We start from the raw sequence: 25,638 nt of genomic DNA, 5'->3' as shown, positions 1-25,638 counted from the left end.
TTGAACTCAAGCAGTAAACCGGGCTTTAGCTCTTAGTTTTCTTCTTACTACCTCATCACTTCATGGAATTTAGTATCCCGGAGGGACATCAGTCACAAATGCACATACCCTTTCAGATTATGTTCTGCTAATACAGCAACATTTCTTTTCCCTTTTTTTTTTTTTTTTTTTTTTTCTCCTCAGCTCTTGACAATGGCCTCATTTTTGTAGAAAACAGGAAGTGAATCTTCTGCTGTGTTTGTAAACTGAGGATATAACCTCTTTCCTATCACATATATTCCACTCCAGAAATTCTCTGGTCAACAGAATCATGAAAAGCAGACATTTGAAAAGCTCTTATTCTTGTTCCCAACTCCTCCATTGGAAATTTCCTCTTCTCACTGTCTCATGACCAAAAAACCATGTCCATGTGAAAGAGAATAGCTGGGAATGCTTTACAGTGTAAAACTGTTTTAAGAAATGTAATATTAATCCACTAAGTCAATATGTATTCTGCAAAAGCTAACCAATCCTGTGAGTGCTACAGGGGCCAAACCATAATTGTTCTTGGGCTGAACAGCTGCACCGTGTTCCTCCTGTGGGAATGGAATGGGAAATATGCCATGGAGCATGGAATTACACATAACTAAAAACTTGACAGAGGCTGCAACAATGCAAAGTATGTGAATATTATAAGGTCATTTTATGAAGAGACAAATGGAGGGCAAAGGTTTATGACTTGTCAAAAGTAGTACAGTGAGTCCATTGCAAAACCAGGAGCTTTGGGCTCTATACAAGACTGTAAAGCGAACACCAGCGTTCGCTCTTGCCGTGCTGTTCAGACACATTACAGTGTTAACTTCCATCCTTTCTCTAGTGTATTACTGCTCAAATTACCCATTAGTAACTGGGGTTAGTTTTACTGCCTTGAATTTTGCTCTGGAGCTACAAGTCATCAACTACTAATGCTAACTCACAGCTTTCTGTATGAGCTGATAATGAGTACGCCTGAACATATGTGAAACTGTAATACTACCTTGGAGTTCAGCATCTTCTTTGCTTGGTGTATTATTTCAACCTCCACATGTTGTTTCTTCACAGCAGGAGGCTGCCATGCAGCAGAATTACTATGGATAACACATGCATATACATTCACAGAGGTCACTTGCCACTGTAAATTATTTGTATGATATACAGTATTGTATTCATAAAGGGCAGAATGAAGTGTATTTGAATTTAGCGGTTTTCTCTGGGGAATACAAAACTTTTCCCATATTTCTTAGGACTGCAATTTTTCCCCAGCATACTGCCTCTTGCAAATACTACATGCAGAAAGTGGAATCTGCAGGAATAACCTAAGCGAGAATGAAATATGGCTAAAATAATCTTATTAATGTTTTGATCTTGGTCTTGCTTATGATTGCCCTTCAGCAAAAAAACTCCTGTGGGACAGAAACTGTTTTTGCTATGTACTGAAACTAGCACTGCCTTTAATAGAAGAGTCAGATCATGGCCCACAGTTTCTTGGGTTTGCCTGGGAAATACTTCCTTTTTGTGAAGCCTTATGCAAGGGTGAAAGGGTTCATGTTATCACCAACAGAAACTCAAAACCAAGTGTGCTGTTGTTCAGTGAGGGAATGATTAAGAAGACAGGAATTCCTTACCACACAGATTCCAGATCCATCAAGGCATCTGTTTGCGTTACCATTACAGTTGCAAGGAGAGCATTTTCCTGAGCTGGTACGGTAAAATCCTTCTTGGCATCCCTGCAATGAGAAAATAAAAATAAATTATCCTTTATGCAGATGTATTCTGAGGGTTAGGTTTGGCAGGAGAAATCAAAATGCAGAAGAAAGCAAGTATTGCAACCACCAGTTTTCCTCCAAGTATACTCCACAGCCCTTTTGCAGAAGACCACACACACTGCTGAGCTCCAGTCTGTTCCATTGTTCTCTGCCCTCGTGCTTGCAAATTGCTTTGTGGTGTTCAAGCTGCCAGCATCCCTGCCTGTGTCTGGCCCTTGGTCAGCAGTGGGTGCCTATAGCAGTGAGAACAATAAACTGCATTTTTTGCTAGATGATGGGTCAGCTAGAAGTGATGACTGAAATTGAATAACGAAGGTATAGCTTTTACTTAGAAGAGCCTTAGAAAGCTTACTAAAAGCAGACTACGTACTGGCTTTTACGAGCTTTGAATGAAGAGCTCTGAGAAGGCAGAGCCATATCTATAAAGATCAGTGTCCTTCTGAGTGAAAGCTGGTGGGCTTTGTGAGATCCTGTGAAGGCAGGGCTATCTGATTGTAAGACTGGTGATATGTGCCAACACTATATAAATCCTTGGGAGATAAAACAGTTCTTCAGTCATTCTTCATGAGACACAACAAAGAAATGGGAGAGATTGCATGAAGGCTAAGATTTCCCTGTTTTTTTTCTTGAAGGTGTGGCTGTGCCTGTCGTATATCAGTTAACATGACTGCTTATCAAAATAAAACAGAAGATTGTAAATATCTAAACTGACTTCTTTTAAACACTAATTACAGCAATAGTATAAGCAGTCAGAAAAACAAAGCTATTAAGATGCCACTCTAAGACTGGAAGATAAGAAGAAAATGAAAGAGGATTGCTTTTGTGTGGTCTATTATATGTAACTTGTTCTCCACAGAGGACATTACACCTCATTGTGCGGCTGGTGAGGCATGCATGAGCTGGTCTTGGAAGGAACCTCTGCTGGTCAGACAGTGCCTGCTCATCTTGTATAGCAACCTCCCTACATTATAGGTGTTAGGTCCACACAGATTCATGAAGTTTTGAATCTTAACGCTGTTACCATTGCATAACTCTTGTAGCGTTGTTGCAGAGCTGATGGGAATATCACGAAGATCTCCAGAAATTATTTGCCCTACCTTCTTTTATCTGGCACTGAAGAAGACTGTCCCTGATGTGACAGTAAGAGCCTGAGATACACCAGGGTCTCCTGAAATATTTTTTTGTAGCTGACTCTACGTACTTTCTGTATTCCCTGGTCCCTGATGTCACTTATTCCTGCACTGGCCTAATCATCTCTTCTCATGCCCACTCTGAGCTATGATGTGAACAGCTACAGCATGGGTGCAGGATGGTGATTCCTCCACTGGCTCGGAAGCGAGCCTGAGTGCGGTATTGCTCCCTCTTCTACTGGTGGCTGGAGCTAACCCTGGCACAGTGCTACAGCTGAATTGCTTCTGGGATCTGGGATATTGGATGTCTGCCTGGTGCTAAAGACACAGTGTGGAGCATCGGATACCAAAAGCTAGTGATACTGAGGTTCATTTGTGTGTTAGCTTCCATTCTCAAGGGTGGATGGATGCTTTTATCCAAGTCGGATGAGCTTCTTGTTTAGGAAATAACATATAAGATGACTAACAAGATTTAAGAACGAGGCTTACAAATGAATCATTAGTCCAGTCTTATCCCAGAGACCTCTGAGGATCTGAGATGAACATAAATGGAGAACTCAGTTGCCTTTAACGTTTTTACACACAATATTTTATCTGCTTTGCTTTGGAAACACTTTCACAGATAATAGCTCCTGGGAGGAGAAGCCTTCATCTCACCACTTTGGAACAGCAGAAATACTATCCTTAGTGCTGCTTGTTTCTTTCAGTTGTTTAGTCTTAACGCAGAACTGTAGACTGACTCCCACCAGACTAAGGATTTCAGCTGAATGATTACGCCACACACTGTGAAAGGCAGACAATTATTTTCTAAATTGAAAACAGATTGTTTTTCCAGTGTCTTTGTTGGCGATATTTCTCTTTATCCATACAATTTTAAGACATGCTATGTTCTCTGATGCCCTGCAACTGGTGGGTGGTCCTAGATGATCCATGAGAGCTTGAAGGCTGGCTCTGCAGGCCTAAGCAGAACTGTTTCTGACATAAGATGGTGAATATGGACGATGGAAATGTATGTCTATGTGCAAAGGTGTCTAAACAGATTCTTTATAAATATTATTTGCTTTAAACTTCAGCTAGGGGTAAGTCTGCCTTGCAGCCAGTTCTCTCACCCAGAAGAAGCAAGTTAGGTACAGGACAACACAGCATCATTGGAACCAGCTGCATGGGCCTGGTTGCATGGTTGTTGAAGGAGCATGCTGGGAACCAATTTACCTCCTACTCTGAGTGGACACACTTCTCAGCCCCCAGAGACATCTATCCCAACCTGGAGTGTCTGCTATCATGGCTGTCAGAGACACTTGAAGATGAGATGCAGGTGCCTAAGTTTCTGTTATTATTTCTGTTAACATCATCTTCTCAGAACTATTCAGTTCATCACAACAGCTTGGGAACTGATATTTTAAACTCTGGGTTGCATCAATTTAAACCAGAAATGAGGTATTGACAATGAGTGCTATGAGGGAGATGGGAATGATATGAAAATTGGATGCAGATTGTTTCCTTGGGTTTCAAACATTTTCTCAGGCATTTCTCAATTATTCTGATATGTTTGTGTTGCTCCTTGCCCTACTAGTGATAATGGAGTGATCTGTTAGTTGTTCCAGGGCGTGAGCCAATGCTGTATTTATAAAAAGAAGTGTCAGAGTGTTGAGCTAATTGAGGGATTCAAATGGCCAAATGTTCTGGGAGCAGCAAATAATGGCATGCAAAGCACAAACAGGTCTGCAACAAAAATGGAAATACCTCCCTGTAAAAAACCGTTATGTAGGCAACTGAGCGAGAAACATTTCCATCCACTGGCTGTTTCTGAAGGGTGAAGACAATTAGTAGGCCAGAAAAGCTAGGTCTGCATTAGCAATTACACCTTCAGAATTCTTTTTTTTTTTTTTTTTTTTTTTGCCCATGGGACAATGTCTATTCCAATTCAAACTGAAAAGTCCCATCTAATGTGGATCTTGCTGAGCCCTTGAAAATCTTCTATACCCCATAGTGCATTTAATTTTCTTTTTTTCCTTGCATCTGGTTTTAGTTATTACATTTCTTACAAACAAGAACCAGCTGTGGTGCTGCAAGTGCTGTCGAGCCTGTAGCCGTGTTCTGCTGCTTTAGGCCTTTCTGATGGTATGAGTGTACGCTGGGACTGAAGATGGCAGTCCAGATACATAGGATATCAGTTTATTGCCATATACATTCAAACGGCTTCATCAATTTGATTGCAGCTGCTCTTGGTCTCGATTCCCCATTCTTTCCCTGCTGCCAGATAGCAGCCCTGGTGCAGCTATGCTGGGGTAGGTCTGTTTGTTGTGATACTCTGTCTTCTGGTTTGCTTTTCCCAAAGGAAAAGTGCTGTGACATGCACTGAGTGTTCTCTGTGGTTTCATCCATGTTAGCCAACTAAAGAAGGGCAAAGCATGGTTTCAGGCACTGGCTTATGGCAAATACAGAGTTTAAGTACGTGGGTATGGGCTGTGTTATGCTACTTGACAGGGAGGTCCCCAGAGTGCTTTATTAAGTAATTCAGATGTAGCCATTGACTCTGTTATCTAACAGTAAAAAAAACATAGCATGTTTCTTTAGTTAGTACTGGAACTTGTGACTTTCCTGTGAATATATAAAGCACAAATGGTCTCTTTCTTTGGCAATAAACGTCTCCCTTGGATCCTCACCAGTATTTGTTATTTCCAGAGTTTTCTCTTGAGTGCTGGAGTGTATGGAGAGATGTGGATTCCAGGCTAAATGGTCTGCATTAAACAACTTCAGCCTTTGTTATATTCCTTATACTCATGACTTTCAGTCTTGTACCAGAGACCTCATTGGATTTGGCACAGAACAAATCCGGAAGAAAAGGATGGTGTTTACCTCCAGGATTGTTGTAAAATTGGAGGCAGATAGGGCACTTCGGGAACTGAAACTGAAGAACAGCACCCTTGTAGCAGTCACGGTACATTAGCTGCCATGTCACTGCTATGTTTAGTGTCCTGTGAGACTTAGCTGTAGCTGGCTTTCTGCATTTATTGCCTTGGTACTATAGACAGAGTCAAAAGGTGTGTTTTCCTCCAGGGCTGGGAAAGATCCTCACTGGGCTGCATAGATGTTCAGATAGGTGGGCAAGGATCAAGCATCATGGTGTTGCTTAGCAGATTTTCACTTTAAAAGTCAATTTATGGTAGTGAAAGTGAATGCAACCTGGTCACATTTAAATTGTTAAATTCAGAATCTAGTGATTAAAGTAAAATTAGCTGGATTAACTAATATCCCAAACGTGAAAACACAAGTAACTTTTATTCTGTTATAAGAACCTGTATTTTCTGTGATTTTTGATTCTGTGAGGAAAAAATGAAGATTTTTTCATTTCTGGCAATCGCTTCACTGTATTTCTTCATGTGTTAAAAGGGTAGAGAACTGTTTGTAGCATAAATTAAGATGTGTTAGTCAATCCATGGTGATTGCTCCTGAGCATGCTCTTAGCACCTTGCAAAAATATTTTATTTTCACCTTCACTGAAAGAGAATTAAATTAATTCATAGTAGCAATCATCTGGTGATGTTCAAGGACATACACAGATATTGTGGCTGAGCCTACATACCACAGCTTATTCACCTGTTTTATCTTGATGTTTCAACAAGTACATTGCAGATGTAATTTTAGTTTGGAAGACGTTTTGTGCATTAGAGTTTCCATTTTTCTGCAGACTGAGCTGTTCTTTAAAAATATTGTCAGAACACGTATTCTTGAAAGTTCAAGTCTGAGAACTGTGACATCTGAAATAATAAGTTGTCTACTTGTAGAAACATATATACGGAGAATTATGACACACACTGTGAGTTATTTGTGTAATAGTATCACTTGACATAGATTGATCAAGGGTGATCTATGTGACCCTTGAAGTTCTCATTGTACCGAGTGTACGATGCACTGAGTATAAGAAAAAAAACACAAAGAAACCTTCCATTATCGAGCCTAACCTCAGAAACCAGGGAACAGGGAAAAGAAACAGAAAAATGTTACTCCTGTGATATACCAAGCTTCATCTTAGCCACTGATAACTGTCAAAGGCAGACATGACTAGTAAAGAACAAGTTTTCATTATATTGATTAAAAGAATTAGACACGTTGAATAGAGCAATACATTCTTCCGTTCTTGACAACTTCACATCAAGATGTAATGTTTTTCTGGGAGGTATAGTTTAACCTAACAGAAGTTTAGGATTCAAAATAATATCAATTTCCTGAAGCTCAGGATCTTTTGTTATGCAGGAGTGAATGAATACTCTAAAAATCCTCCACTCACTTTAAAATCTGTAGGTCTATGGGAATGACCAGTATGCTGGAATACATGGCATTGCCACAGAAACAACAGCCATTTGCTCGCTGGGGATCAAGCCAACCCAAACATACTTGCTTTTGTTTATTTATTTTTAATGTACAATATTTGGAATTGGAAGACGCAGTACTGGAGTGTTTTTGAAGATTGTTTGCGTAGGCCAACTTGAGTAAATACCCTACTGCCCTTCCTAAAAATAAAGATGTTTTCCTGCTTGGATATCTCCTGGTATTTTTATTTATTTGATTATTTATTGGAAATCAGAACATTAGACGAAAAGCTCTGACAAAGCAGTCCTCTACTGTACATTTGATGATATTCCAATTTTCTCTGTTTTCTTCAGAAAAGGTAGGATTCCTTTCCAAAGAAATTCCTGGTCTTTATTGCCTACAATGTGTCTGCATTCAGAAATAATCTCCAACCAAGTACTCAGAGAAAAAAATTCAGCATTTAGCAGATATCACTGGCATGCCTATGTCAGCAATGAAGACAGGCTGAACCTCATAAGACCTCCTTGGCCCAGGTGCATACTGTGCTGACACAGCTGTGGCTGTGCTGACCTAGGGGCACCTAGGCCAGCAACCCTTGCAGCTGGGTAGTGGGGTGCCTGTGTAAGGCGACCAAACCACAGCAGGCTGAGCATCGTCAGTGTGGAGATCTCCACATGAAAAGAAGCTAATTAGACTTTCTTTGATTGGTTTAATTCCTTTTATAAGAAAATGCATCTAAAGTAGGTCAGCTGTGCCTATTGTTTGTCAATGATTGCAAAGGGAGACTTGCTAGTTCAAATATAGGTGAATCACTCAAGCAGTTGTGTTGTTACATTTGAGTTAGCTTGATTCTGGCCAGTTTAAAGTATGTGTTTCCCTTCGCTCAGATAGCTTCTCCTTTGATTTTTACAGCTAGCTTTCAAAGCTTTTTATTATATTGCCCTGCACTGGTGCTACAATATCCACTGAATACTTGTGCATTCAAAAATCCACAAGCAAAATATTTTTAGCCCATCCCTAAGATATATTTTTTCTTCTTGGAAGTGGGAGAGAAAGCATGAATATATGCTAGCACTTTTGGTAAAAAAAAGCTGTAATTCTCACAAAGAGTTAAAAAATACTGCTGAACATTGCTATCTGAGCATTGATCTTATTGCTGCTAATAATTCAGTCCCACCTCAGTTTGATGGCTTTGGGCAGCACTGAGCATATTTAGGAAAGGAGGGGAATTTAGGAGAGGGAAATGGTTTCAAACTAAAAGGGGGGAGATTTAGATTGGACATAAGGAAGAAGTTTTTTACAGTAACAGTGGTGAGGCACTGAAACAGGTTGCTCAGAGAGCTGGTGGATGATCTGTCATGGAATGGAGATAGATAAGATAAGGCTGGAAGGGGCTCTGAGAAACCTGATCTAGCTGTAGGTGTCCCTGTTCATTGCAAGGGAATTAGACTGGGTGGCCTTTAAAGGTCCTTTCCAACTCAAACCATTCTTAGGTTCAGTGACTGTATGCAAGAAACTTGTAGGCAATTATTATTAAAACTTTTTATTATCTTCTGAAATACTCTGCTCATTGTAAACATTGAAGTTAGTTCTAATGTGCCTATGAGATAAAAGATTATCTAATTTTACAAAGAGCAAAACTGATCCTTACCATCATATTAGGGTTGCTATATTCATTCCTGGCTCATGCTGCAATTGAGCATTGCAGATGTATCCAGGAAGAAGGGCTCTCAGTTGTTGAGTGACTTGGACAATCCGCAGAACTTGTGTCTGGCAATTCCTTGAACAGCTACAGAGCAAAGCTCTAGCAAAGAAAGAAGCATAAACCCATTCTGAGGATATTTTCTGGTTCCCTCCAAAAAGCACACATTTTCTGCACTAAAAATATGCTTGGGATGTAAGTAAACAAAGTAAGTGTTTGATCCATACTACTCTGACTAGGCAGAATTTTTACAGCTTATGGTGTTTGGTAAGTGTTAATTACACAGCAAACTTCTTTACCTCCAATAGATAGTGTTTCATTCGGCTAGAAAATACTGGGGGCACCAACGTGAGTTCCACCTCTGCTTCTCAGCTCAAGGAATAATTGATGTCTAGTACCTATAAATATGGACTTTTAAAATCCAGACTGCCAATGCAGACTGATGGACTTTTGAGCATTTACTTGCTCCTTGGGAGCAGAGTAACAGACATCTCAAATTCCTCAAGTCAAAGACATGTTATTCATGAACACAGACACAGAAATTTAGTTCAGCCTGATGGGAAACTTCATGAAAAAAAAAAAAAAAAGAGCTGTAATGACCCTGTGCCCCACTGTCCTGACCTTCCTGCCCTCCTTTCAATATAAAATCTGGCAGATGTACAGCACACTCTGTGTGCATGAGCAGCTTGGTGCAGTTGTTCTACAGGAGAAACTCGAGAGAGCGGTCTCTATCTCTCAGTAGCAGAAATGGCTGAGGTATCAGATGACTGTATTTAAACACTTTGATTTTTGTTACTCATACCTGCCAAAAGGATCCATCTTTACAACTACATTTGATGCAACTCTGCATAGGTCATGTGGGCAAAGGATATGATGGAATCAAACCCTATGTGAACCATATGATTTGGGATAAAAATTATCTAATGAAATTTTCTCTGCAATAGAAAATATTCCTTAGGCTCTTATATAAAAGTACTTGATAACTGTCATTAATTTTCTGCCACTTTTTTTTTTTTCCTTTTTACAGTTACAACTATAAGTGCAATTAATTTGTATATCAATTTCTTCTGGCTCTGAAGTCCGTCAAATGTGGATGGATTTCATTTTTCCAAAGGAAAAAGAATAATCTTATCAGTAGGGAACTGTGTTGTTTCAAGTTTCCTCAAAATCTTAGTGACTACTTGAGCCTTTGAGGGGTTTATTGCAGACAGCATATTCCCCCCCAATAGATCCATTTATTTATAGTGAGATATTAATTAAATCTATGGCTCCTCAGTTTATATTCATAACACTCATCCACTCCAGTTGTTATTTATGGGATACCTTTTAGTCCTGTCTGTATTATGTGTCTCTCTCGTTGGCAACAAGGCTTGAATGTCATTGAAATGGTCTTACAGTAAATGTCATCCAGATGAAATGGTTGCTCATTGGCCCTTCATGGGGGAGGCCTTTGTACTTGGGCTGTTTCTATTAATGGTATATAAGAACATTGCGTTGATGGGTTGTGGATCTCCATTTGTCCCCAGTCAGCTCCCACAGCCCTTCTGCTGCTGTCTTGTTCTTTGCTTGTGTCCTCCTGGTCTGGATTTTCATTGGTCCTCTTATCTCTCCTCTCCATTTGGCATTTTTCTGCACCTTGTTCTAGTCGCTCATCCACTTCGTGATCCTTCACCTCTAGTCTACTAAAGCCTACACAGTGATAGCTTCATTATATTAAGCTTGAAACTAACATAAGAAAAATATTGCTTTTCACTAAATAGTTGAGAAAAGTATTGCCTTGTTTCTGTACATGGGCTCCATTGTCTCTAACCATGTTCATAAAGATACCAAGATCGAAGAAAATACACTGTTCCACTCATCTTGTGTGACTATGCATATCAGTCTTTCCCTCAGTTTTTCCATCTGTGAAATGGAAAAATGTCAGTAGTGGTCTTTGGAAAGAGCTTTGTTGTATGCTAGTGGAAGTGCTACATAATGGCTTTATTTCCACAATAATTATTACTATTTACACCCATGGTTTCAGGCCTCTATAAAACTATGTTCCCATTCAGATGTACCTCATTTTTTTGGATCAAGACAGGCTTTCGTATTTTTTCATGCTTCCCCAAGTTGGTGTCAAATCCAGGAAGGCAGCAACAGAGAACATCATCTGCAGAACTTCCACTAGCTTTAGTTTTCACAAGAAGCTCTGTGCACCCAATGTAATCCACATCAATGAAACAAGTCATTAGGAGTATTGTGTACAGTTCTGGGACCCCCAAAACAAGAAGGACATAGAGCTGTTGGAGCAAGTCCAGAGGAGGGCCATGAAAATGATCAGAGGGCTGGAGCACCTCCACTATGAGGGTAGGCTGAGAGAGCTGGGAATCTTCAGCCTAGAGAAGGACCTTATAGCAGCCTTCCAGTATCTGAAGGGAGCCTACAGGAAAGCTGGGGAGGGACTTTTCATAAGGGCAGGTAGCAACAGGACAAAGGGAAATGGTTTTTAACTTGAAGGGGTAGATGTAGATTAGATACTAGGAAGAAATTCTTTACAGTGAAGTGGTTAGACACTGGAACAGGTTGCCCAGTGAGGTGGTGAATGCTCTCTCCCTGGAAGCATTCAAGGCCAGGCTGGATGGGGCTTTGAGCAGCCTTGTCTAGAGGGAGGTGTCCCTGCCTATAGCAGGGGAATTGGAATTAGATGGTCGTAAATGTCCCTTCCAACTCAAACCATTCTATGCTTCGATGATGATTCTATGACTTCATTTAGGAGAAGTAGTCACAACAACTGGGAATAATGTATATCCCCATATGACAAACATTTCTAGTAGCCATTACTTATTTTCAGTGTCTGCTATGATAAGTTGTTGCTAGTCCCATGATTTCAGTCTTTTTAATCCAGTGCTGAAAGAACTTTTTTGGATTAGTCAGGGAGAAAGACTGTACTAAAATTTCATGTGAAAAAGTGAAATTAACTTTGTAGGAATGGTTTTAAGGTGTTCGAGGGATTTCTGTTTACTTTGCTTTGCTGTCTTTGTGCTTGAGCCTATAAATCCCTATGTAGTGACACTTCAGAAGAATCTTTGTCTTCTCCTGCAGAACGAGGCTTTCAGAAGTTAGTAACAGAGCCTTTGACCAGACCCACTCATCAAACACATTCTGTCAGCAAAGTCACAGTAAAAAGAGATGGGCAGAATTTCTGTTCTACACTGTGAGGGGCTCCACAATATGAACACAGAACCAAACACCTGCTCTTGCTTATTTCTTCTCTATTGATGTTTGCTAAATTAATCTGAGCTTTGAGACCTTACAAACCTAGAGAATTAAAACCAAATAAGATTGTTCACCGGCTTCTCCTAAGCCCCCAAGCACTATTTATAATTTCTGTAAGCCTACGTTACCTCTGGTCCAAATTCTTTCGGATGACAAAGGTCACATTCTAACTATTATTACTGGAGAAGTGAATTCTCAGTGTGACATCATAGGCAGGCAGTTAAATACCCATTTACTAGGACACTACAGCTGTTAGATGAATATTTGCATGCAAAAAGCCACTGTACTGAATTTGCAGTTTCAAGGACAGAAGCCTCACATAAATTAGTTACTTGCAATTTCAAACTTATTTTTATAATATTCATGATAGGTTTTATACTAAACAATTTGATGTAGTACATTAAATTTCTGTATTGTTTGCATCAATTTATGACAGTGCTAGCTATGAAACTTATTGCTTCCAGTGCTCCATTGATGCTGCAAATCAGGAATGAACCAGAAGTTGGTGATCAAGTTTTGGACGCAATACTGGTAATATTTTTTTATCCACTTGTCTTGACAGGTATTTCAATTCTAATAGCATTTAATGAGATTACAAACTAAAGCAATTATTGAATTACAAAATAACAAGCTTTCTATTTTGTTATTTAGCTTACAAATGTGAAAGCAAATTATTTCTTGTTGAACGTCATTCAGTGAAAAAACTCCAATGTCATTACATATTCTCAAATTGAATTCCAAGGTGTGATAGTTCAATTAAGGCTTTAATTAGCAAATGAATCTAATAGTAGGGTTTTCTTGAGTTTTCATGTGTATGAAATAGTCGTTAAAACCGCAGTGGTGTGTTTTTTTGATCCTCAGCAATTTAAATCTTTTAATGTCAAAATCAACAACAACAACAAAAACAAACAACCTGTCACTGATTTTGAATCCATAATCTTTTTCAGTAAACAAATAGTTCAGTGAGTGATGAAAGAAATAAAGCCCTGTTTCCTATTACTAGTCTCCTTTATCTTGTCCCCTGTGTGTGGCTCTCAGTATCATCGCTTTTTGTCTGTCTCTGATGCTGTCTCAGTAAGTGCACAGTACAGTGGCTGCTCTGCAGTCATGCATGCCATGTCTGGCCAGCCTGCAGATGTTAAAGGGAATATCTAACAACTGAATTTAATCTGATTTCCACTCAAACAAGAAACACCATAAGATCTTCATCATTTATATATAAGGAACAGTTGAGCCCTCCTCAAAAGTCACTGAAAAAATTGGATTTTCATTGAGGAAGACAGGACAAGGCCCTAACAATAACAGACAACTTGAATACCTCAGTTCCTGGCTTATCCCTGACAACTGGGAATCTGTATGCATCACCTGAAGAGTTATCAACTCGTCAGCTTCCAAAATAGATCTTTATTTCTGATGATGATAAACACCAGATTATGCTGCTGGCAGAAACTGTCTTCACAAAGTTTTGGACAAAACACTCAGTGGTTGCTAAAACTAAAACTTGCAAGATTGAAACCAGTTGCTTTGACTGTAGATAGCACTCTGTTGGCAGAGATGATACAGAAAAAAACTTGTTTCTATTTTTCCCTGTTGCATAGAGAAGTTTGGAATTGGAGGGAGAGGGTATATGGCTCGTCATTCATGGGTAATCCCCAAACAAATAAGCAAAGCAGAGAATGGCAAAAAAAAAAACAACAACACATGGAGATCCCCTCCCAGACCACTGTCACAATATTCTTGTTCCTTGGAGGAGTTTGTGCATGCCTCCATTGCAGTAGTGACGCAGTAACTGTGACTCCCATAAAAACAATCCAAAGCTGAAAACCAGATGGCTTTATGTGGAACAACAACATTATCTATTGCCTTAAGAAGGTAATTGTGTTTAATTTTCAAAATTTCCTGTGTTGAAAATGTTTCCAGACTGTTACCCCTTCTCCAGTCCAAGTGAAAAACAAAATGCCATTCAGCAACAGAGATGGGGTTGGATCCAACATAAACACTTCTCAGTTAGGCATTCTCCATCGAAGTGCATAGTCATTTTTTCCATATACAGTGAGAAAGACAAAGCCTCTGCTTAAAAGGCATTCTTCTCCAAAGAGAGGAAGGGCTAAAATGTCTTAGCTGTCTGCAAGCTGGCTAAGGATTAGAGTTTAACACCAGCCTCCATTCTAATGTACTTATTGCTATAGCCACTAAGTAAAAATATTACTGTTACAGATGTTCCCTACTGCAAATAGAAGATCTGCAGCTGGAAAGGCTACTATTTGATCTTCTGCTTTCAAAGAAAACACCAAGCTTATTCAAGAAAAACAATTTACAGGAAAATGGATAAATAATTTTGCTTTGTTTCGTCATTAACCCCCCTCCACCCAGTCCCCACAAATCACTCAAATGAAATGCGCTGTCTGAGCTGTATTCCATTCACCTGCGTCCTCCACATAAGGGGGACATAATCAGTTGACGTAGTACAGCACTCCCAGAGAAATTTCCAGACAGACACAAAATTTTTGAAGAGATAAACAATGAAAGTGTTTCTTAAAGCATGTACTACTGTACTTGTGGGACAGTGTTAAATCAGGTGTGGTAAACCTGAGAAAGATGGCCAAGATGAAAGATGAAGCTGCTTTTGGTTTCCCTTTTGCCACAACTACCTCACCAATTTTCTAGTATTTTCTGGGTTGATTTTACAGCTCTTTGACATTTTGGAATTGCAGTAGAGACATACAGCGATCTTGTCTGGCTGGCAAAGCATCAATTTAAAAGCCTGTTAGTACCAAATGCAAGTGTGAAAAACTTGACAGATTAAGAAAAGAAGCTTTCATCCATCTCTGCTTCCCAAGAGTGGCCTGATAGTGGACAAAATGGGACAGCTGATGGAAGGTGCTATGATTCTGATCTGTATTCTCAGCACAGTTTCCAGCTTGGTGGTGCTAGCACCTTGCAAGTGTGTAAGAAGGAAGGGAGGCAGCTGCGCATGGTTAATTTTGTGCTACAAGTCCTGCATCCAGAGGTGCTCTCTGACTGATACTTGGAGGTGGACAGAGGAAATATCAGGACTAAGGAAAAGAGATGACCTTTCTTGATCTTTCACTGCCTTGCTACCCATGGCTGGTTTCATCATGGACAAGGTCTAACAATGAAGGAATCATTTTCATATTGTCTCAAGGAAGGGAAAAATAGATTCATCAGGAAGAAAGAAAAAAGTCATCTCTTTCTCCATCCCTCAGAAAAATCCTTTACTTGAACTCCAGTTTTCAGTTAACTTAGAATTAATTAACTGGTGCCTTACAAATGTTGTAGAGCCCTACTACAGTCCCTCCCATTGGTAGGAGAGAGACAGACAAAACATAAACCTGCACAAAGATGAAATCTGCTTATCTCTTGCCATTGAAAAGTCTTTTCATTCAAAAGCAACAGGATGCAACTGGATCACTGGGTGGTAACAGGACACAACAGCCCAGAAATGATCTGGTTTAGATACTTGTTCCCTATGTATCTTCCTACATCTGGCACTAACAGTGACAGGTGGAAAAAATCCTTTTTTATTCATTTTTGTTGGGAGGACAGAATTTAACTATCATTCATTTAGATAAAATGGCTGTATTTAGAGTTATAGAATGGCTTAGGTTGACCTTATAGATTACCTACTTCCAACCCCTGAGGTCATTGCAAGTCGCTCATATGGGTAGGTTCTTTTTAATTCATTATTTATTAAATTGTGATTCAATTTAGCACTTATGCCAGTTCTTCCCATTCTGCCTGGATTCCCTGTGTCAGAGCTTAATATCGGAAGTCCAGAAGCAAACTATAAATTATCAGTGACTGGTTATATCTTAATCAGAAACGACACCTATCTCTTGAACGGCTCATGAATGCTAAGAGCTGTAATTAAAACTGTAGATGTCTTATCAGATAAAAATCAGGATATGTTTTCTTTCAGTTATTTTGTTGCTTCTCATAGCCTCTGGAAAACCTGGAATTTTAGTTCTTAACTTGCTTCCTATATCATTGATAAGAACAGGCATGAAATGCCTTTTATTGGTTTTCACAATCCTGAATTAGCTTTGGTGCACCTTGCTGGTATCGGCCCAAACTTTTGTGAGAATTCACTGCAGTACAGTTTAAAAAGCATTATTCTGGGGGGTACTTTGTGCGCTTTCTCAAAATAGAGAACACTATCCATCTGCTTTGCCCTTCAGTTCTATTCACTTTAGCTTCCTACAATTTAAAAGGTTTGGGTTCTGATGGCTCTGCTCCTAGCAGCTGATTTTCATTAAAGCTTTGATGAGAAACTTCAGCTGGAATCACAAACATCTGCAGTAAAACTTCCTCCCTGCTAATAGAAGCTTCTCAGAACATAAACTTGTTGAAAAAAAAATAATAAATCCAAATTGCCCTTTATGGGAGTTAACCTAATGTAACCCTAAGGGTCTGAAATGATATTATTTAAAGGTCTGCTTTCTCAATGATAGGTACAGTTTCTATTAGCTTAAAAGAATATAAAGATTTCTGTCAAGCTAAAGCCCTTTTTTGGTTTAAACATCAGGATTATGCCTATTTCTTTTAGAACTAGTTTGTTTTGAAGAAATAATACTACAAGTAAGGATCACCTGGTGTTTTCCCTAAGCAGTCTGTAAGGCCTCCTGGTTCAACACTTTTTGGGAAAGGGATGAGGGCAATTTGGTGATAATTTGAGTATTTGCTAACAACTGGCTAGGGTTTTTGCTTATTCTATTTCAGATGTTTAATGTAAGCTATTCTAGAGAGGTGAGCTTGCTATGATTCTTGCACTCATTATTGCTTATTACCTTAGAAAACCAGAAAGAAAGCATCTCAGATATTGTTGCTTGTTTTTAAGAACATAGATTAGCAGATGCTGCTAGAAGTCAGGTGGGAAAAATGATGGTTAAATACGTCATTTTATTGTGCAAGCTCCAAAAGTTTACTTCTGCCTCTTACTGACTTCTGTAGAAAATATCTCATTTTTGCCTTGGCAAGTGCAATAATTTCTTTTAAAGAACTAGTCTTATTTTGCCTTCCTCTGTGTCAAAAGCACTGATGCCGGAAACAGTTTTTAATTTATCCATCAATATCATTCTTTCCTGCACTCTGAGAATTGGCTCTCTGCCTTCTACTCACTACTTTAGATTTATTATTATTATTATTATTATTATTTTCCCTTAAGGCTTTGGATTATCTCATTCTTGCTCTATTTTTTTCCTCTCCTTCAACTATTTGCTTCCTTTCCCACTATATGCTTCAATTCTTTCCACAGAGGATGTTTCAATTCATCTTTTCTCACTTAGCAAATATCTCCACAGAATGCCTTCCCTTTTTTTTTCACTAGTTCTTTCTCCACAGCCCTCCTATACTGGGCTTTCTTTGTTATTTTCTGGAACCTCCTGTAGTATATAAAAATGAAGTGAATCTCATCTGGATATCACCTTAGATTAATTTTGCATTAAAGTGAGTGACTACACAATGTAAATCACAGGGAATCCTTTGCCACGTTCTCTAGTATTTGAGGTCTTGCCCCACTGATTATTCTCGCCTGAGAATCTATACTATTCCATGCAACTTTGTAACAAGCAACTTTGATCCTACTGGGAAATAAAATTGGTATTTATGCAATTAAATTCATCATGTCAGTGAAATTTGCAAATATAAATGTTGCAAGTAGCAGGTTTAGATCCAAATGGTGATGTACAACCTACCTCTTACTTTAAAGGCATGTTTTAGACAGTGGGATGTAACTTTTCTCAGAAGGTAGCTCCAGTTTTCATTTGTGTCTCTGTGTCTCACTATTCCCTTTTCCTTCTGCCCTCTTTAAGCAAACAGGTTGAACACAAAGCCAAGGGTTCTTAATGTTTACAATTCACTTGTTTGCTTTCATTTGCAGTTAGGCTGTCAGTCTGAAATTCTGTCATCTCTGATGAGCCTTCCTTGCAAAATATTTAGATTCATTCTCATTTGGAAAAAAAACAATCTTTAACTTAATGCAATCAGCTGCAGTTGGGCTACAGTGATGAGCTGGATCTGAAGCTTTGGGCTCATGCTCCCTCAGGATTTCAGCACCATAACATCTCCCCTGCATGCCTTATTGTGCTCCTATCACAAGAAACAGATATTAGACATCTTAAATTGCATAAGTGAGGTGAGTACTTCACAGAGTGCTGTTCATACTGATCTGCCTCTTGACAGGCAATCCAATGCAGCTGGGTCCATTCTCCTTTGCTTAATTACCTTTAAAACTTAAATTTGTAACTAACTTTTAGTATGAACACGGTTATTTTCAATTTCCACTTGTTGCATGTGATTGCACCTTCATGTGTTAGATCAGTGAAGCTCTTATTGGAAAAACTGTTGTTTGTATATATCCTTATGCAATTATTCCCCTGAGCTAAGTATGTTGAATTATAGAATCTCTCAGTTACCTTCAAATTCCTAGCAATTTAATCCTTTTCATGATACTTTCTGAATAATATTCAGCAATTTGTAAGAATTCTTGTTGAAACAGTGGCATAGAGTTAGGTATATTATTTCACAATGGCCACTACCAGTGCTCATTATGCAGATAACATGACCTTGCATTTGGCAGAATGCAGTTAATTTAAATATCTAAATGTTCTCTAATCTTTAGCTAATTAATGGAGCCATCCTGTAGTAAGTCCTTGCAGGGGAAGTTTTCCCTCCTTTGAGGGAAAACCAGTAGGAATTAGGGAATTTAAAAACCTGGTGCTTCCATTACTATCTGTGAAACTTGGGCTTATACTTGAATGCAATACCTGATTCAAATTAAAAAAAGTTTAGGCATAAGTTACAGGCCTAAGTTATATGTACTGAACCCCAGTTATGTATTCATTTATTACCGGGGCACTAAGCTATTTAGATATTGCTAGAGTTTCAACTCATACGCATGATCCATGTTGTGATGGGGTACAGCAAGTTAGCCTAGTATGGAAAATATAGTTAGTCTCTTCTCTCTGACATAAAGAAACTTTCATTCAAATCCAAGGTACAGGAAAGCTCCACTGTAACATTAATTTTGAATTTTTTAAACTGCTTCTCCAAGTGCCTCTAACATTGCCAAACTTGAGAAAGGAAGAGAAGTGGAAAACTAAGAAATATGTGCGCTTGTTTACATTAACTAAGGAATTAACTAAGAAGTATGTACATACTTGTTTACATTAACTAAGGTTGCCTGTTCTTCTGTCAGTTCATAATATTAGCTCCTAGCAGGAATTAAGAACATCACATTGCTTGCATATTAGAAGTTCCAGCCAACACTGTTATAGACCTGGATTTCTGAAGACACTAGGAAGTGCACACTGATGAGTGGGTCCAGTACTGTCCATCATGTTCTCTTCATACTGAAATGCCATGCTTTCTATCTGCCCTGTGTTCTGCCTTCAGAGCAGCTTGTTTGACTTTGCGGTTGAGTGGCACCACAGACCTCGTGAAGGTCTGTGCACAGAAAGCCTGTGGTTCCCTTAGCTCTGCCTCGCTAACCAACCCCTTGTGTAACTTGGCACTATTCAATGTGACTAACAGCCTCTGTCTGCTCAGGAGAGCTGTGGGCCTGAGTCAATATTTAGATGAGAGAGCTGAATCAAGCCGTGTTGTGTAAAGGAGTTTATACTGTGGTTCCCTGTGAACTGTGGGCTAAGAACTCAGGCTTGGAAAAGGCAGATTCAAAACTGCTTGGATAGACCCTCTTCTCGTTGCTGAATGAGAGGTGATGGATTTTGGGAAGAGGAAACCATCTGAGGGCTGGAAGAGACACTACCAGGTGTCACTCTTTGGTCCTCAGGTCAATCTCTGGGCTTAGAGTAAGTTCCCAAGCCCGCATTACCAGCTCGTGAATCATTGCAACAGAGCCATCAGTTCTATCCCAAAAGAACATCCTACTGGGCCTCTCTGGAAGTAGGCATGGAGGTGGGCCCTGAAACATAGTTATGGGGACATCTGCATGTAGCAAAGGAGCCTGAGCTTCTTCCTGATAACATCCTGCTGTCAAGAGCCTTGGCATAATTACTGCAGGTAGCAGCATTCATTTGGAATATGGGATCTGAACAGTGTGTAAATGCTCCCATTGTAGTGACTGAAATAAACTGCTGGAAGAAACACCAGTTAGTGAGTCTGTTAGGTGAAGCTTCAGAGATGATGGAGATGGATGAATAGGGCTAAAGTGTCATTCTTCTGTAAAGTCCAGTGTATATCCCACAGCACCTTTGTAAAGTCTGTTAACACAAATTTTTGGAAAACCGTACAACAGAATCATACTGAGAATGGCCACGAGAGATTTGGAGCCTTTATCCTATGAAATCCTGCTACAAAATCCATTCAACTCCTAAATCTGACATTTCACTCACTTTCCATTTTGTAAACAACAGGTGGCAATGTGGCTTCCCAGGGACATCCCAGGCCAAGAGTGCAAAGATGTACATCCCATGGTATGGAGCCCATCCAAACCTCCAATGGCTCCTAAGAGCCCCTACACTAAGCAGAGCAGGGATTAGACTCCAATTTTCTCACACGGGTCATGTTTCACAGCAAGTCCCTCACAGGGTAAGCAGGCAGGAATTTTGGGAGGCTGCACTGCTGCTTGGAGCCACAGCAGTGTGGGGGGTGAGCTCTGTTCAGTCCAGCATTAACCCCAACCATCTGAAAAGCTCGTACATGAATTTCCATGGATATTAGCTCTAATAATTGGAGTATGGGGGTGGATGGGTAGAATTAGCCTTGTGATATAAGAGATTGAGATCTTGATATTGTCATACTGACTTGGCTGTGCTAATCACACCTCATTTTTGGATGTCATGCTAGAACAACTCTTTCCCTTCCCATGACCTTATGTAACTCAATTTGCCTTTTACTTTGCATCTCCCACGTATAGGACATTACTGTCTCCCTCTCTCTGTGCATGCTGTAGTAATTTATTGTTTTCCCAAGCTGTGTTTTTTTATAGTTCATTCCAGATGTAGCCCTGCTAGAATAAGTATCACCCTGTCCTCTAACAAACACAGTGACTGCTGGAAAATTTTCCACAGTCAAAATTCTTCTCAGATCTCTCTAATTTTATTTGTCACTAATCTCAACCTCATATTTTTTGGAAGACATAAAATCTCTGCAGGTGTTTTCTCTGCAGGCAGTTTCCTGCACGCGTTTGATTTTTTTATCCTTGCTCTCATCACCAAAAGGAACTTTTGGAGGTGGATGGCATTCAGAAACAGAAGCAAAAACTTCTACCGCACAGTGTTTGCCCCCAAAAGAGAGAAACTCTTTGTCAATTTAAATGAGTTAAAATCTTAAGCATAAGGCAAGCAGAAAACTGTAGTGACAATTAACCCTTCTAAAACAGCTCTGTTTGGACAAGCCTGCTTAGTTATGTTGGCAGGAAAGTTGGAGACGTGCTAGGTTGGTCTCACTGCAAAGCACAGCAGCTGCCTGCTCGCAGCAGGCAGGGCACGCGTGCATTCTGAAGTTCTGAACTGTATCTCTCTAGTCTCCAAATGCAGCGTCTCAGACCCCCTGCAAAAATCTCCGGCATGGCTTTAAGGATCGAATGATTAAGCTAACGTTAACCAGATGGGAACTTCGACACAGACAGATGAAAGCAGAAAAGCGCAGACACCAGAGAGAGAACGCAGTTACTGTACCTCGGCAAAGGGCACCCAACTTCCAGTAGCTACTGACTGCTGCTGCCCTCTGATAACAGTAGCTTCTTGCGTGCTGACCGCTGAGCTACCTTCAATGTCAAACAGAAAGACGCTTCCTGAGCTCGAGGCTGTGCTGGAGAAGAAGCATCTCGAAAAGAATAATATAGGAAAAACCAGGGGCCAGGCGGAGATCAAAGCCATTTCCTCCCCTTACATCCAGCAGTGGTCTTCTAGCGTCTTAGTAATTGTTTACCCTCTTCTGCAATCAGCCCCCCTTGGCTTAGTGGTGCCTCAGTTATTTTAACTTTCTTTCAGCGTTCAGTTTCCAGATGTGGCACTTCAAGGCAGTCTAACCAGATCCTTATTTAAAAGGGTGAAAAAAAAAAAAAAAAAAAAAAGCAAAGAAGGGAAGAAAAGCACTTTTGCTGCCTCCCTCTCTCGTTCACTCTCTGTGCCTGTGGCTCCTCTTTTCCCCAGAGGCTCCAGCTCAATAACATACAGATGGGCAGTGCTTAAGCAGAGAGTGTCAAACGGAGGTTGTGTTCCAGGAAAGCACCGCTGGCTCCCCAGCCACCTTATCTCCCCCTGTCAGGATGCAGACTGACGCTGTGCGCGGTGCTCTGGGTTCCTTCACATGTTCACATCGTTCCCTTTTTACCTTTCGTGTCCGGACCCTCCCACTCCAACTTTGCTGTTCAGAAGTGAGGTCAGCTTTCCCCCTCCACCACCCCCACTGGCTCTGTCTGGGTACCCTCAGCCCCTCTGTGCACAGCAGGGGCATTTGTGACTATGTTTGTTTTTTTGTTTTTGTTTATCATCTCATTCAACGGAAAGCAGGAAAGTGCTAAATTTATTAAAAGCTGCCCAACAACCCTTCTCCTTGGTCGGGGGGAAGGGAGTCTGTGGATGGGGGGAGGAGGAGAGACAGCCTGGCTGTGCCATGGGCTAATAGGGCAAAGTGGTTACTCTGACATGCTTCATTCAAACCCTTTTCCTCAAGCCCACCTCTTGGCTTCTCAGCAGCTCGTGAAAAAGAATATCGTTCACTGCAGTTTTGGAAAATGACTTCATCACTCAGACTCATGAACTTTTATTTACAAAGAGCATCTTGTATTCCATTTTCAAGAGATGCTTTGTGAAGCCCTGCTAACAAGGCCTGCAGTGTATGAAAGCAAACTTAATATATTGCCCACAGATGACCTAATTTTATGTCTACAATCACAGAAAGACAAAGCAGAAGCCTTCTTATGTTTTGGGGCAAAGTGAAGATGTAATTATACTAAAGTGCACTGCTCCTTCTAAGGGTTCAGCACCTTGTCCTTTAGCTGTTCTATTTTCAGGATTTTATGACACCACTGCACTAGAGATTGGCTTTTTGGACTTTGTTCTGAAAGTGTGTTCCCACTTTTTCCCCTCTACCCTCTTTCCTTTCCAATCTGATTAAAGAAATTATGAACTGAGGATGCTTTCAATAGAGAATTAAGAGTAAAATAAAGTCCTCTGGTGATCTGTGAATTTCACACACCTATAGGTTAAGATTTGTGCCCTTAAATATACAAGTTTCATATAGGAACTATGAAGTAGTTACACATCAATAAACTCTCTGTGTTTCAGAAGTGGTGTGGGCAAGGAGAAAAAAGCTATGCAACCCAAGGTTGTGAGGATCAGGTCCAAAGGGTGCAGGAGGAAGTAAAACATGGTCGAGGTGGTTGCAAGTAATTCCACCCTGAGCACAATGCAGACCTCTCTGTGGACGGGACCTGACATGGTGACAAGTGTGATGTGCGATGGTGAGATGTTGTTGGGGGCTATCAAGGCTTTTCCAGCTCTTTCTGCCAGTGGCAGCCCTGGGAATGGTCTGAAGCAGGTCTGAAGGATTATAGAGCAAAAGACGGTGAAGACTTCCGGCCAGGGCCCCACAGAGTTCCCATTAGACCTCCTGCTACAGGGGCAAGTTTCAGGTGGGAAGGTAACAGTTAAAAAGAAGGTGCAAAAGAGAGAACAAAACATCTTGAGAATAAGTGACAGAATAACCACTAGTGTGACAACACTGGAGATTTAAAACTACCCACTGAATTGTGCAGCAAATTACTAGACCGTGTACGCGACAATTTTTTAACCTTTTTTTTCTATTTTTTTTGGAGGGGAACCAATTAGCAGAGAATCTTCTGTATCTGTTCCCAGCCATTTGGAAGGAACTGTTGAGAAAGAAATAAAGAATAACAACTTGGGGAAGAGTTACTTTATGTTCATAAACTTGTAAATGAGGAGAACTGGAAAGTCAAATCTATGTGTTTTTGGTAGCGGATCTTTAACAAGTTCAGGTACTTAGGTGGAAATTTCCCTTGCCTAATAGAAAAAGAAACTGAAGAATGTAGGCTATCTGGAAAGAAACGACATGAATCAGAAAGATGGAGAATAAAAGAAGATTTGGTCAATCTGGGAGTAATTTCTGGAGCTGATGCTCAAGAAGAAATGTGGGAAGTAAAATCTGAGACAACATCTGAGCAGAGAAATATTGAGCCAAAAGTTGAAAGCTAAAGGCAGAAAATGAGATGTAATTTTGAAAACAATAGGTATGAGAAGATGATTTAGAGTGGTTAGGCTGATTTAGAGTGATCAGGTTGCCCAGAGAGATTGTGGATGCCACTATGGAGGCATTCAATTCAAGGCCAGGTTGGGTGGGATCCTGGGCAGCCTGCTCTGGTGCTTGGCAACTCTGTCCATGGCAGGGGGTTAGAACTAGATTATCTTTAAGGTCCCCTTCAATCTAAGCCACTCTATGAGTCAATGATTTAGGAGATCCTTGGTTCAATATTCATCAAAGAGAGAAAGATATCAGTGGAGAAGTCTGACATGAAAGTGTTAAAAAGGAAGGAATGGATAACCGCTTTCTTGAGGCTTTTTCTAGCTCTATGCGCTTTAGTTTTCCTAAGAAGTTGTTAGCTGTTGTAGTTTTGGCTCTGGAGAACAAGACTTATTATGCTAGTGGAACAAAAAATAACGTGTAGAACTGTATTTGTACAATTGCTCGTATGTATATATATATATATTTTTTTCTGGCTTGTGTTGCAACAATGAGAAAAAAGATTCTTTCTAGTTTTGCAGTTTTGAAGACTTGCTTAATTGGTAAGTAGAACATTTTGGGTTAACTTCAGTAAATATATTTTCAGAATAAAAGACTTTGAAAGTGTTCCTTTTAGAACAGTGGTCTGTAGAGTTGCTTTGTATCTTTTCATCTGTCTAAAGTGAAACTGGTATAGTTTAGGCCTGGGAATATGTCACAAGAAGTATCACTATGTAAGAGACCAATTTTAGGTAACAATCATAATGTTGACTGATTCGGTTTTGACAAATTAATGTATTTGAGGAATTTAAATTAATTGAATTATCAACTTTCACAACTTGATTTTTTAAATTGTCTTTTTATTACAGAGATAGTTAAGGGAAACTGAGTATTGCATGTATGCACACTTGGTTTTGGCTGAGATCCTGCTGTTGTGTATATAGGCCACATAATAGCTTTGGAGAGTTAAATGCTTACATCTTCAAAAAAATTTGGCTAAACTGAGTTATTGTATTGGGAATGAATGGCAGGAATTGGGAGCAGGGGCCGTGCAGGAGGCAGCCATGAATTGCTCTGTTTTGGCTCAGAAATGGCTAGAAACAGTGTTCCAAATCATGGTTCTTTTGCTCAAACACTTTAAAGAAAAGGCAGTGCTGCTGGGGCAGGAGATACTGAAGAAGCCATGAAGGCTAAAGGAAAGATAAGAAGATGCTAAAAATGGAGTGCA

At 39.9% G+C, this 25,638-nt stretch overlaps 1 protein-coding gene across 1 annotated transcript in view; it reads right to left on the bottom strand.

Moving 5' to 3' along the window:
• The window catches only part of LAMA4 (laminin subunit alpha 4), a gene marked incomplete at its 5' end in the record, with an annotated part of 94,173 nt that extends 72,128 nt beyond the window's left edge, over positions 1–22,045 (bottom strand). Inside the window, 2 exons of the mRNA XM_079550792.1 lie at positions 1,644–1,745; positions 21,845–22,045. Coding sequence (XP_079406918.1) covers positions 1,644–1,745; positions 21,845–22,045 — 303 coding nt within the window. The remainder of the gene's footprint in view (positions 1–1,643; positions 1,746–21,844) is intronic.
• Positions 22,046–25,638: the final 3,593 nt, after the last annotated feature.

Source organism: Tetrao urogallus (assembly GCF_951394365.1).
Source record: "Tetrao urogallus genome assembly, chromosome: 2".
In the NCBI taxonomy this organism is placed as follows: domain Eukaryota; kingdom Metazoa; phylum Chordata; class Aves; order Galliformes; family Phasianidae; genus Tetrao; species Tetrao urogallus.
Note: the sequence above shows the minus strand (reverse complement) of the source record. Positions and strands in the feature narration are given on the sequence as shown.